The following is a 13,757-nucleotide window of genomic DNA, read 5'->3' on the forward strand; positions in this document are numbered from 1 at the left end:
CTATCCCTCCCCCTTTTAACAAATCCAGAAACCAGTCATGGTCACCGAGAACAAATGGTCGAGCCTCCGCCGAGGCTCCACCGTAATGGCGGTCGGATAGGGGCCAAGATTGATTTTCTTTTTCCCTCATTCAAGATCCCATTCGAAGACCCAATTTTTTGACTAAAAAGGACTGAAAAGATGGGATTTTTCACACCCTTTATGTCCAATTTCAACATCCAAAGAGGACTTCCGGCGAAGAGCCTTCGGATCCGACAGGTATCCCTCTTCCTTTTACTTCGTTTTTAAAAAAAAAGGTTTATAAAAAAAAGAAATAAACAAACATAAATAATTTAAAAAAAAAACAAGAACACTAAGTAAAGAAATAGTAACAATTGAATCAACCTTTTAAAAATTTTGCTCTGCTTCTTTTTTATTCACTGGTTGTAAAAAAAAAAAGGCAGCAATACAAACATGATTCTTGGCTTTTATAGCCGATTCATTTCTATTTTTTTCTATTATTTTTGCGGCTTGCGTGTTTTCTCCTTGTTTGCAGAGTGATTTGATGTTGATGGAGTAGGTGGCAGAGTTGGTGGTTGCTAGAGGTAGTGACAGCAGAGAGGAGGTGACGGCGGCGATGCGAAAGTCAAAAGGGCAGGTGGTGCGGCGCAATAGGGGGCTAGGGTTGCTATTTCTGTTTTGTATTTTGGGCCGTTTGGGCCATTAGGGTTTAGTTTTAGTTGGGCTTAAATTTTGGGTTTAGGTTTGGGTGTTTAGGTGGGTATTGGGTTGGTATTGGTTTTGGGTGTTTGGGTTTGATTTATTGGGTAGTGGGCCATTTTTGGGCCTCGGGAAAATTTGGGCTTGTACACATTTATTTTCCTTCGTTTTCACACACGGTTAGTGCTCGCTTAGTTTCGGTAAGTGTTTCTCTTTGTTTCTGTCTTGAATCTCTTAACGACTGAAGTGATAATTTTTTTTCTCTGCGATTTGGGCATATGGGGAGGCTCAGACTGGTGAATTAAGTGTTCTCGTCTTAAAAATAGTTAAACGGAGGGTTATCGTTGGTGGTAAGTTGGGTTTTTGTTCGTTCTTGGTTGTCAATTCGCTTGTAAATCCTTTAAATTGATGTTGAGTATCTTGATTATGGCTTTGGAGTGCTCGGGGACTGTTTTATCATCAAACAAAACCAGGTGTGTACCCGAAACGCAAAAAAAAAGGGATTCGACGAAAAGCCAAAATTGCTTACTGTTTAGACAGCAGCAGTAGGCTAACTTTGAAAAATTGCTATAAATTGTGAAAATTGAATTAGAGGATGAAAAAAATATGGAATTAAAGCTTATTGAGTCTAGTTTCTCATTGAAGAAACGATGTAAGTAATGGAATTGTGAATCATGAGGTATAATAAACTTTGTGAGACAAGGTCAGATTGAATTCGGGTTCCCGTATTTTGACTTTAGAAAATCATCAAAAATTAGAGAAAATAATTAGGAGTTAAAATTTACATGTTTAAATTATTAATGAGTCTATTTTCAATAGAAACAAATGGAAACATCATCCAAATTTTGTACTAAGAGATGATTAATTTTTATCAAAGAAGGGACGAAGCTGTCAGACAACAGAATAGGGATAAGTTTGAAGATTTTAGTGTACTTATTGGCTGAACCAAAAATTTTGAAAATTTTATGGTAGTCTAGTTTCAAAGGCATAATTCGGAATTCTGTAGCTCAAGATATAAATAATTTAGTAACAGTGACTCAAGTAGACAACTTTGAAGGAACATATAAGTAAATAGTGAAAACATATATGAACAATTAACTAGCGCGAGTTACATTAAAAATGGATCACGTGGCCAATGCCAATTTGGGACGAGTGGGCCACATGGACGTGTGAGCCTATTTTTCTGAGAAGTTCTGTGAGGTTGCACGGGTCGCCCAAGTGACTGTAGACCTACTGTAGGGTCGGTAAGCTTTACTTAGACCCTTATATGTGTGATTTGTCTGTCTGATTTCTATACCAAGCATGACTTATGATATCTGAATGTATGTACTATTAATTGCATAATGGCATGACATATTTTGTATGTTGCATTGCATCAGGGTTGGTTGATGATATTTAGAGGAAGTGTGTGAAAGGCTATTAAGCTTGTTATCTGGCAGCTTAGCTGCATCCTTCTAATTATGTGCCGCATTTTGGTACAGCATGGTGTGTAGGGATGGGTGGGTTGATTTAATCCCCACATGGTGTGTAGGGTTGGACAGAGATGGTGTGTAGAGGCTGGTGGGTAGGATTTTGATTTACTATATCTGCATTATGTATCTGATATGGACCAAGGCCCTAATGTATTTCTGAGACTGTATCTGAATGGGCTAAGGCCCAAACTGATTCTGTGATGGGCACTGTATCTAACTGAATTCTGTTGATTATCTGTATGCATGTTTTCTGTGGGGATTACACACTAGTTTGCGAAAACTCACCCTTTCTCTGTTTAATATGTACAAGTAATCCCCAGACTTGACGGGTCGGTGCAGCGGAGGACTCAACGGTGGCCACACGTAAATTTTAGATTGTTTTCCGTTAATGCCTAGAATTTATTACTTATTTGAGGTTTTTGATGTATCTTCTAGACTATAGACTGGTTGGCTTTAAATTTGGGACTTTATACTGTTTTTTATGGATTTTTTTAAAAAACTACAACTCCACAAAACACGTTTTTCTTTCTAAAAACTAAGGTTTTTCGTAAATAGAAACGATTTTCTCTAAATTAATTGGTTACAAAAGCTTTCGCTAAGAGACAAGTTTTAAACCAAATCAACTAGTTTTTTTTTCAAATTAAATAAAAGCTAACTTACTGTAACGGTTTTTAAACTCGATAATCTTGTCTTCAAATCCCTTTCCATGTGACATTGCCAGATTCGGCCATAACATCTAGGTCGGGTTTGGGGTGTTACATGAGTTGAAGTGTTATTGGCATGTATGTCAGCATCCTAATTTGAGAGAAATATCAACATTTTTTGAACTTTGTAGAAGTTTAGTTGAGAATGGAAAGTCAGTCATGTACCCACTCATTGATAGATTGATTCGTCTTATACTGACTCTTCGTGTTTCAATTGCATCCACAAAATGTGTTTTTTTTTGCTATAAAGATTGTGAAGACTCGACTTCGTAGTAAGATGGAAGATGATTTTTTGAGTTTGAGAAGTTGTTTAGTTGATTGAGAAAGAAATTGCAAAACAAATTTAATGTAAACGAAATAATTGATAATTTTAGTAAGATCAAGAATCGAAGAGTGCAATTCAAATAAATTTTAAAATTTCTTTCTAGCTTATTTTTATTTATTAATTTATTTCTCTTTAATTAATTTTTATTTTAAAAATATTATTATTGTTTATTATATCGGCCCTTCTTGAAATTTTCTAACTTCACCCGTGTTATAAAGTTTATAAATATTAATATAAAAATAATTTTAATATTTTATGGTTTTGTTTATAATATATCTAATTTATCCACTTACCTAGGCAATTATTCATATTTTAGACTTGCTAAATTATGCATTAAAAGGGTTTTACTATAAAATTTACTAAATTTAACAATTATTTAAAATAAGATGAATTTTAGATTATTTTAAAAAGTAGGTCGTTAGGTTAGTTAACAATTTTATTGTGCATGTAATGCATGTCACAGTTGGTTTTTCAAAAAAAAAGAAAAAGAAAAAGATTAGTTTACCACATATAAACTTCATATAAATCTGTCACTTGATATAACTATTCATAAGAAGTTGACACATGACAATTCAATTCCTATTAAGAAAAATAGTGACACATGTCACATATATTGTACTAAAAATACATTTTTTATTAAACTCATACACCCCTATAAGCTCGTTCTACTAATAGATCTGCCAAACTATTGACATCAAGTGCACACTACAACGAATTCAAATAACCTACTAAAAGATACTCGAAAATGAGTTTGAACTAATCAATTATAAATAAATAACACAAAATAGAAATTAAACATAAATAAAAAATCATATAATCTACTAAAAACAAATTAAAATCCTAATAAAATAAAAGTCAAATATCTTTGAAGCTATTAGAATCATCACTTGTTACTAATTCCACTCAAATAGACAACAGTTTTAGAGATGTTGAGATTGATCTGGTGATTACAATTCTTAAACCTCGGAGATTGTACTGCTCTATATAGATCTCTTCCTTTTGATGCTTTTTATGCCTTTTATTCTGGAGTATATCTCATGAATGTGCTTCCTTCAAAGACGTTGAGTAAAGTATCTCCAAGTGAAAGACTGGTCAAAAACCTAAATATCAACTACTTCGAGTTTTTGGGTGTCTCTACTATCCTTTGCTGAGACCATACAATCGACACAAACTTCAATACAGATCCACACCTTGTACATTTTTGGGGTATGCACCTAATCACAAAGGCTATAAATGCTTGGATCAAACTAGTCGTGTGTACATCTCTCAGCATGTGGTCCAGCTCAAAGTAACAGTCATCCTATGATAACTCGAAGCAAAGTTGGCACTTACAAGCCAAAAGCTTAAACTGCCACAGTTAACTCTATTGAACCAGTTGACATCCATGAGGCCATGGTTATTCCCTCATGGAGGAATGCTATCCATGATGAGCTACAGGCACTAGTCAAGAACGATACTTGGGATTTAGTGTCTCCACCAGTTGATAGGTCACTCGTTGGTTGCAAGTGGTTATTCAATATCAAGAAGAATCCAAATGGCAGTGTTGCTCATAACAAAGTTCACCTTATTGCTCAAGGTTTTTCCCAAGCTCCTAGATTGGATTATCATGAGATGTTCAGTCCAGATGTCAAAACTAACACAATTCGAACAATTCTTTCTTTGGTCATGTCGAGGAAATGGAAATTGCGTCAGGTTGGTGTAACAATGCATTCTTAAATGGTGGTTTGGTTGAAGACATATACATGAAACAACCACCTGGGTTTAAGGTTTTTGATGCTAATGGGAATCCTCTAGCTTGTAGATTGAACAAAGCTCTATATGGTCTCAAGCAAGCGCCGAGAGCATGGTTTTAGAAATTAACGGGCTTTATCTGGTTGTCTCTTTCTTCCTGTGTATGTAGATGATATAATTATGACTGGTGATATTTGTTCTTATCTAGATGAAGTGATTTATTGTCTTGATCAGAAATTCTCTTTAAAAGACTTAGGAGAGATGAGTTATTTTCTTGGTCTTGAAGTCACTTAAAATGGGGATTGTGTGCATGTATCCCAACAAAAGTATGCTCGAAAACACTCATACGGTAAGTTCTCCTACTCTGACTTCTTTGGTTGGTTCACCTCTTGTGGATGGTACCAAGTATAAGCAAATATTTGGTAGTTTGCAATATTTGTGCTTGACCAAACCCAACATAGCATTTGTTGTTGACAACGCCAGTACATGCATCTTCTTCATGATGTTCATCGGATGGCTGTCAAACGAATCCTACGATATATTCGAGGTACAGTTATGGTCTAGTGTTTCAACCTTCAAATGTGTTCTTAATAGGTTTTTTTAATGTCGATTGGGCTAGCTCTCTTGAGGACCGTAAGTTAACCTCAGGATTTTGTCTGCATCTTGGCAACAATCTCATTGGTTAGACCTCCAGGAAGCAGAGTGGCGTGTCTCGATCCACCTTAGAAGCCGAGTATAGAAGTCTAGCAAATGCAACATCCAAATTAACATGGTTTCGCTCTCTACTTGATGAAATAGGAGCAAAGCTTAAAGGCACTCTAGTGATTTGGTGCGATAATTCCATCACGGTGTCCTTGGCAGCCAACCCTGTGCTACATGCTCATGTCAAGCATGTTGAACAATTGACTTACATTTTGTTCAAGACAAGGTTCTTAGTGGACAGCTTCAGCTCAATAATATGCCTAGGAATGATCAGATAGCTAATGTGCTTATCAAGCCATTAACCATGGAAGCATTTTCTCATTGTCGCAACAAGATGAATGTGGTTGCTCTTGATGTTTTTCATCGAGAATCTAGAAGGGGAATATTAGAGAAAGTAGCTAATTAAATAACTAGATTTAGTTGAAAGCAGTTACCTATTTTGTTATTCATTCATTTATGTTATTATTAGTGTATAAGTATACATATTTCAATATGAGTGAATTACTTTCCCTTTCACATTTCTAATAGTCCATTTGTAAAATATAGAAAATAAAATTTATTTTCCTAAACTAAAAAAATAAAATATTTTAGAAACCAAAGAAAAGTTTGACTAGCTTCGTGGTAAGATTTACTACATACCAGCAGACCTATATAAGTTTGAGGTTCCACCGACAAGAATCACTTCCATTTTGCTAGGACACTCTTAAGGAGTGAGTTATGTTAGATGAACAATGCAATAATCTTGATCGAATGGTATGGATTCCTTTTTCAACAATAAAAGAAAAGCAGGGATAATGTGTAAATTTGTCATTATAGTCATATTATATTTTATTTTGATTGATTTTCATCATTGTACCTTGAATTAAAGGTAGATGTTTTTTTAATAGAAATACTGATTAAAACGTTAAATTTTTAATTACGGGAGCTCAGTATTTCACTTGTACTTCACGCAATTTTTTGAATTTTTATGAATTTTCTTATATTTTTATAATTTTTAAATTATTTGTTGACGTGACATATAAGACAAATAGTATAATGTCAACATGAAGTGCACGAGGCTACTATGCAAGTTGCTATGCCAATATCGCCAAAAAAATTAATGTTTTATTCAAGATTTTTGTTAAAGAAAAACAATTTAACTCTTTTTAAAAGGTTAATGTAACAACTTGTTTTTCAAAGGTGTCGGAAACAGTGGTTTCGGGACACAATTTCAATGAGTGAGTTAATAATATTTACGAGTTAAATATGGTCTTATTGTGAATTTTTATTTTATAGATTTCATTAATTGATCAATTAGTCAAGGTACAAGTGGTTCATACCGAAAGCTAGTGGTTTTGGAAAAGGAGGTACCGAGATTTAATTTCCATAAAACGAGCCCGTAAATTATATTTTTTATTTCTTAAGGTATCTACTCGAGCAAGCCCAGTAACTAATCATCTGCATTCTGTAGGCCCATTAAGGGGGTAGATGCTGGCCACGAGTTTTAAAGCTGCTCCATACCCAGGGCAAGGATCAAACCCTCGACCACTGGTTAAGGTAAAGACCCTTGCCATCTCACCTAACTCTCGTGGTTAGCCCGTAAATTATATTATTAAATATTTACGGAGTTATTATATTGGTGAATTGAAGTTTGGTCCGAAACTTTTGGAGTTTGAATGGTTAATTAAGGTACAATGACTAAATCGTAAAAACTATAAAAGTTAAATTTCATAGATTTTATTAGTAATTGGGTTAATTATGAAATGTTTGAGGTTTGAAATGGAAATTTGGCCATTGTAAGATATGTTGGACCGTTGGCACTTATCTTTTTAGTGAAATGAGAGTTAAAAATTATATTTTAATTAGAAGTTTAAGATATTTACAATTTTTCCAAAGTATATAAGTAATTTTAATGGATAAACAAATCATTTTCCTATTCACTTTCTTCTCCATGCCATCCAACCTAATAAAAACATAAGAAACCCCATTGTTGAATGCTCCAAACGGTCATCTTTTGTATGGTAAGGTAATTTTAGCTCATTCTTCATAAATTTTATATTTTTGTAATTGTTGTAACTCTATTTAGTTAACTCGAACCTCCGTTTTCAAAATTGCTAAAGTTTAGAAAAGTTTCCATTGATGTTAATTGAAGTTTTTGAATGTTAATGGTACATTTAAAGCTTATAAATGAAATGGGGCTAGTTTGTAAAAGTAATTTTGCTAGTTTTAAATTTAAGGACTAAAATAAAAATATTTTGAATTTGGCATGAGATTTCTATAAATATTGATTGTAGAGGGCTATATAAGGATAGAATTGAAATCAGATTGAAAATCGAAGCTTATGATAGTTTTGATTTTAAGGACTAAATTAAATAAAATGAAAAGTCTAGAGACATTTGAATAATAAAATTAAGCTGATATATGTTGATAATGGATGAAATAAGAGGGTTGAAATTGATAAATTGAGTTGAAAAATTGTATAGGTCGAAAAGTGGACCAAATCGAAATTAATTGGGAAAAAGGAAAATTTATTGATTAGTCCTTAAAGAATTAATCGTTTGTTATTTTGACCGGTGAGTTCATACAATATGTTTGTGTTAAATTTTATATTTTAAAATTATAATTGTTAATATGCCTAATTGAAATTTTGATTGTTTACAATTTGGTACAAAAGGTGAGGTATAGATTAAATCATAAAGAAATGATAAATTGAATATAATGAATTGCAATATGAGATTGATTAGTTGAATTGAATTAAATTGATATATTTATGCTTGATCTTGAAATAGAGAACTAAATTGAATAGATTTGGAAATATTGTATATTGTAGTAATTGCAAAATTGGCTTTATGATAAGTTGAATTATAATTTATGCATACAAATTTATAATTGGTTGATAAAATGATAGCATTAAATTGAGAAATTAGCTTATAAACGAAATTGAGAAACTGTTACCCTATTAACTGTTCGGGCAGAGTTGGATATAGTTAACATGCCATAGGATAGGAAGAGTTCAGGGTTATTACAACTACGTGTCGATGAGTGCTAGGCACACCTATTTGTCAGTTTTACCAACCAGTGCTAGGCGCAACTTGCGATTTCGGATTTATCCGATAGGTATTGGGTGCTAAATTGGTGTGATTGGTTTGATCCGTGTATCCATCCTAGTCCGAGTCAGGTTAATAAGGACATGTATAATGTAAATGGAATAATTATTTCAGATTGAGTTGATATGATCATCGAATGATACATATACATATTGTGAATTGGTTATACAAGCGCAGAAAGCCAATATGGAAACATGACAAATCGATGAATGTGATTCATAATACGTATTATGAAACGAAGTAGTGATTGACATTAAGTTGACATTTGATGTATATTTAGTATAAAGATGAATTGATATGATATGAGAATGAAGTTCATATGATTCAATATGAATTAGATTGAGAATTCAAATTTTGAAATGAAAATAATGTTTGCCGTTAATTTGAAATAGGATGTATGGCAAATAAATAAATTGTATGATATGTTTAAGATAGTGAATAGGTTAAATGATTATTTGTTTGTGAATGGTAATGAAATATTGAATAAGTGACTTGAAATGTTATATGGTTGAGTTACTATATGGTATGATAAATGTTGAACTCACCTTTTTTAATTTATATTTGATTTGTCATGTTAGGCAAACTTTACCAAGCTAAATAGCATGTAGTGTATAATTATAACCTGAGGTAAGTTACTTGGTTTAATACCTGTGAACTTACTAAGCATTGTATATGCTTACCTTGTTTGTTTTCCCTTTCCCTGTAGATTTCCAACTTGCGAAACATGTTTGGCAGATCGTCCAGAAGCTCACAATATCATGCTGTTGATTCAGTAATTTGTTAATAATTTGAAGTTTGGTTCTGTGGCATGTATATAGGTCATTTGTTTTGGTCAATCTTGAATGTTGGTACTTGGTTCTTGAATGTGATTGGTATTTTGTATGGTTATATGGCATGTACATAAGTGTAAAGGTTGGCAACTTGATGCTTGAGTATGGGCATAAACTGTATAGATGTTATCTTGAGTGATAGTGTTTTTGGAACCTTAAATGATATTAAACTTGATTAGTAAATGAGTTGTGTACTAAAATGTGCACTTTGGCATTTTTGTCAAGTTATGGTAGAAGCTTAAATGGCATATGTTGCTTGTGTTTAGATTGAGTTTGAAATGTTAAGATGTTTGGTATGCCTTGTTTGAGTGGTTGATGAATATATAGGCTATTAAGCATTCCAAAGTGTTCATTACATGTGGGATAGCTTGTATGGTTTTGTGGTTAGAAAAATGGATGAATTAGCATGTATTTAGAATGGTTTTATGCATGTTTGAATGGCCAAATGTACACCATTTGAGCCATTAGTTTGTTTTGGCATGAATCGGATATTTAATGGCACATTTATGCACCACACGGGCTGGCACACGGGCTTGTGTCATACACGGGCTAGCCACACACCCATGTGAGTACAATAGATTTGGTAACTTTTAATCCACACGGCCTCAGCTAGTTACACGGCCCAACTGCACAACCGTGTGACTTTTAGTAAATTTGGTGTTTTGCCCACACAATCACAATAAGTTACACGGCCTGAGCACATGGTCATGTGACCCCTGTTTTTCACATTTACCTTTAACTTTAGAAAATGTTCCAATTTGATCCTTATTTGTGCTCGGGTCAACTTATGAGCTTTCGTAAACTCGATTAAGACTCGAATATAATTATATACTATAATACCTGAGTGTTCATGACATGAATGATGTATTTGATGATTATAAATTGAATTGGCTATGATTGAATTATTTTTGTTTAATCTAAGTAATAATTGTGTATTTATGAAGTATTCTATGTTTATTTGAAATAATCAATGTAATTGAATGCGTTCTGTTCCGGTTATGACTATAGCATTCTGTAACTTGAGTCTGATGGTCGGATCAGATTATGGGTGTTACAGTTAATAACCAAATTTAACTTAAAAAATGACCTAATTAACAAAAAAAATATAAACGTTAAAGAGTTAAATTTATCATTATACCAATCATAAAATACAAAAACTAGATATCCCAAAATAAATTTAAAAATATAATATCCACCATAATAAAATTTAAATATGTTTTTAAAATTTGGTAGGATTAAATTAATTTAGATTTAGCTAAAATTTGTAAAATAAAGTTACGAACTGATTAAAATTTGCATTAAAATACATAATTTCTTTTATAAAGAAATAATCAACAATATGTACCAAAATAATTAACTTCTTGTGGAGAAAATAAAAATAATTAACATTAGGTTGGAGTGGTGAGTCCAATTACAAACATTAAGTTGGGGCGAAATTGAATAACAAAATAAGTGTTTGCTCCGTCCTGATTCTAGTTTAGCGTTGTGCTTAACTCTATCCAAATCCGTAAAATCTTACTCTAAACTCAATTTGGGTCGCACTTATTAAACTAGACCGATAACTTACTTAATTAATCGCACTTAAAATCGTAACGAAATACACCATTGTTAAACCTAAATTCTTGGTCTACTTGAGCGGGTTAATATGTAGTTGTCTTTAAATTTTATATAAAATTACTTAATTGAAATTTAATTTTTTTTTATTTAGTTACTACCTAAATTTGTATTTTGTCATCTATGTTAGTACCACAGTATTACTAACATTGTTAGTTTATGCTAACGTGGCTCCGATAACCAATTCAATTGTGACACGTGACAAACATAAATTAAAATTTTCAAAATATTTAAAAAAGTGTAAATTTGTTCACATCAAAGATGAATTTGGAGAAGCAAGTGTCTAAATTGTCCAAATGCATTTGAATTTGGACACCTATGTGTCCATATTCGTTATAGACATATTATTTAATAAGCTCAAATAATATCTCATCCACGTAATAGCCTAGATGTCGTTAATGGTTGGGTTGAGGGTCATTTAAGATTTAAATAATTAGCAAAGAAAGAAAGAATTTTAGGTGAATGAAGAACATTAGCCGGCCCCAAAACTAAAACGAAATTTTAGTCAATATGATTTTTATGGCTGGGAGTGTTGGGTTTTTAGAGAGGGAGAAGAGGAAGAAGAAAGGGAAAAAAAATAAATGTATAAAAATAAAAAATATTTATTTATTTTATTTTGTGTCACCTGTTAATATATCATTGAACTTTAAATTTAAATGTAAAACAGAATAAAATTTTAAGTATCTACTTTAATAAAATAAAATAGAAAAAATGGAAAAATAACATAATTTGAATACCTATCTTTAAGCCCTAATTCGAAGACTTTTTCTTGTAAAAGGAAGGAAATGATAACTTGACATAAAAATCAAAATAATTTTCCGCCAATTGAATTAATGGATAATTTATCCTAAAATAATTAAAAATCGAACTTAAACCATTAAAATCGTCTTTTAACTCTTCAGATAAGCAAGATCATACATATTTATGATCTCTAAGAGGGTTTTGAGAGGTTGGCTTGTTTTGAGTGAACCTCTTCTTACAGTATAGATAAAGACAAAAATTTATTCTCATATCATAGTACATTCATAGCTTGTCAAATACATCACACGCTATTAATACCATACACCACAGACAACCCCTTTTTTTACTTTTTTTTTTCTTTTCATTTTCTCCGCATATAAAAATAAAGATGATACAAATATTTTGACAAGCCTTCACATTCATTCCATGCACCTGCAATAAAAATATATTCATTTATTTTAAAAATGAGATCAAAACCTTTATATCTATTTAACCTGCTACTAACTAAAATATTTTTATTATAATTAAAACGTATTAAAATAAAAGAAATTAAAATTTTCGTAATAACTTCACATTAAAAATACTATTAATTCATAATTCCCTTTGTTACTAGATTTGCTAGGATCTAGAAAATGTTGCTGTTTTAACCATTTTCTTGGTAGAAAATTCCATGCTTAATCAACAATATAAGGTTAAATTTATTTCAATTATTAAAACGCCATCAAGATTTCTGCATATAAAATAGCAAAAAAATCCAAAAAAATTTACCCGATACCATAAGGGAGAGGAATACTAAGACGATGATGGAAGATCTAATCACTGTCGCTGCTGCTGCTGCTTTCATGGCCATCTTCATGCTTCTTCTTCTCCTTCTTCTTTTTCTTTTCGCCCTCATGACCAGGTTCATGACCTCCCTCGCCGTGGATCTTGTCCTTGATCTTATCCATAAACCCTTCCTTGTGCTGCTCGCCGTGACCGTGACCGGCGGCCGCAGCGGCCCCATAGCCATGGCCGCCTTCGTGATGAACTTCTCCCTTGTGCTCAGCGGCGCCATAACCATAGCCATGGCCGCCTTCGTGATGAACTTCTCCCTTGTGCTCAGCGGCGCCATAACCATGGCCATGGCCGCCTTCGTGATGAGCTTCTCCCTTGTGTTTCTCTTCTTCCTTCTTGTGCCCTCCCATGTGAAGGGTTTCTTCGATCTTGTGCATGATTCCCGACATTTTTCTATCTGGTTTTCTTCTTCTTGCTTTGTTTCTTTGATATTGCTTTGAATATGAGTGTGAAAATACTTGAAGATCTTGATAGCTATTTATAGGCAACTTAAGGAAGGGGGAGTTTGTCACTTCCAGTGGAGCTAAAAATATGATCTCAGATTGATCCGGTATCCACGTATATAATTGCAATTACTTTAATACCCTTTTCGTGTCCTGGACGCGTTGTGGATTCGCCTTTTGCCACCTGCCATCAGTAAGGTTTTAGCTTGAAAATTAAGATAGCATATTACTTTTAGAAAAATAAAAATATATCATTCATATAAGTTTTTGATATATTTATCATATATTCTAAGTTATTGTATAGATTAATAATTATTAAATGATTAAATTTTTTTACCTTAAATAAATTATTAAAAATTTTATATTTACATTAAATTTATCATGCATAATTTATATGAATAAAATATGAATTATATTAATTGAATTATTAAAATATTAATCGCATGCGAAAATATACGTAAGAAAACTACTTTAATTTGACACTAGTACAAGAGTGTAATTAAGGGAGCTGTGCCTTGGCAACCCTCATAAAATGAAAAAAATTTATTTAGACATTTTAAATTTATAAAGATAAAA

General features: G+C 32.4%; 1 protein-coding gene across 2 annotated transcripts; it reads right to left on the reverse strand.

Annotated features, from left to right (window-relative positions):
• Positions 1-12,147: 12,147 nt before the first annotated feature.
• Positions 12,148-13,201, reverse strand: LOC105783259 (protein SRC1). Of its 2 annotated transcripts, none has more exons than XM_052626445.1 (2): positions 12,680-13,201; positions 12,148-12,336 (listed from the first exon to the last, which is right to left on the reverse strand). In XM_052626445.1, the coding sequence occupies exon 1, from the start codon at positions 13,125-13,127 to the stop codon at positions 12,717-12,719; it is 411 nt and encodes a 136-aa protein (XP_052482405.1). In that variant the 5' UTR covers positions 13,128-13,201; the 3' UTR covers positions 12,148-12,336; positions 12,680-12,716. The 2 variants fall into 2 exon arrangements, with proteins under 2 accessions (XP_052482405.1, XP_012464061.1); XM_012608607.2 differs by having other exon boundaries at positions 12,673-13,198.
• Positions 13,202-13,757: the final 556 nt, after the last annotated feature.

The sequence above is a fragment of the Gossypium raimondii genome, chromosome 13 (assembly GCF_025698545.1).
Source record: "Gossypium raimondii isolate GPD5lz chromosome 13, ASM2569854v1, whole genome shotgun sequence".
NCBI classification, from domain to species: Eukaryota; Viridiplantae; Streptophyta; class Magnoliopsida; order Malvales; family Malvaceae; genus Gossypium; species Gossypium raimondii.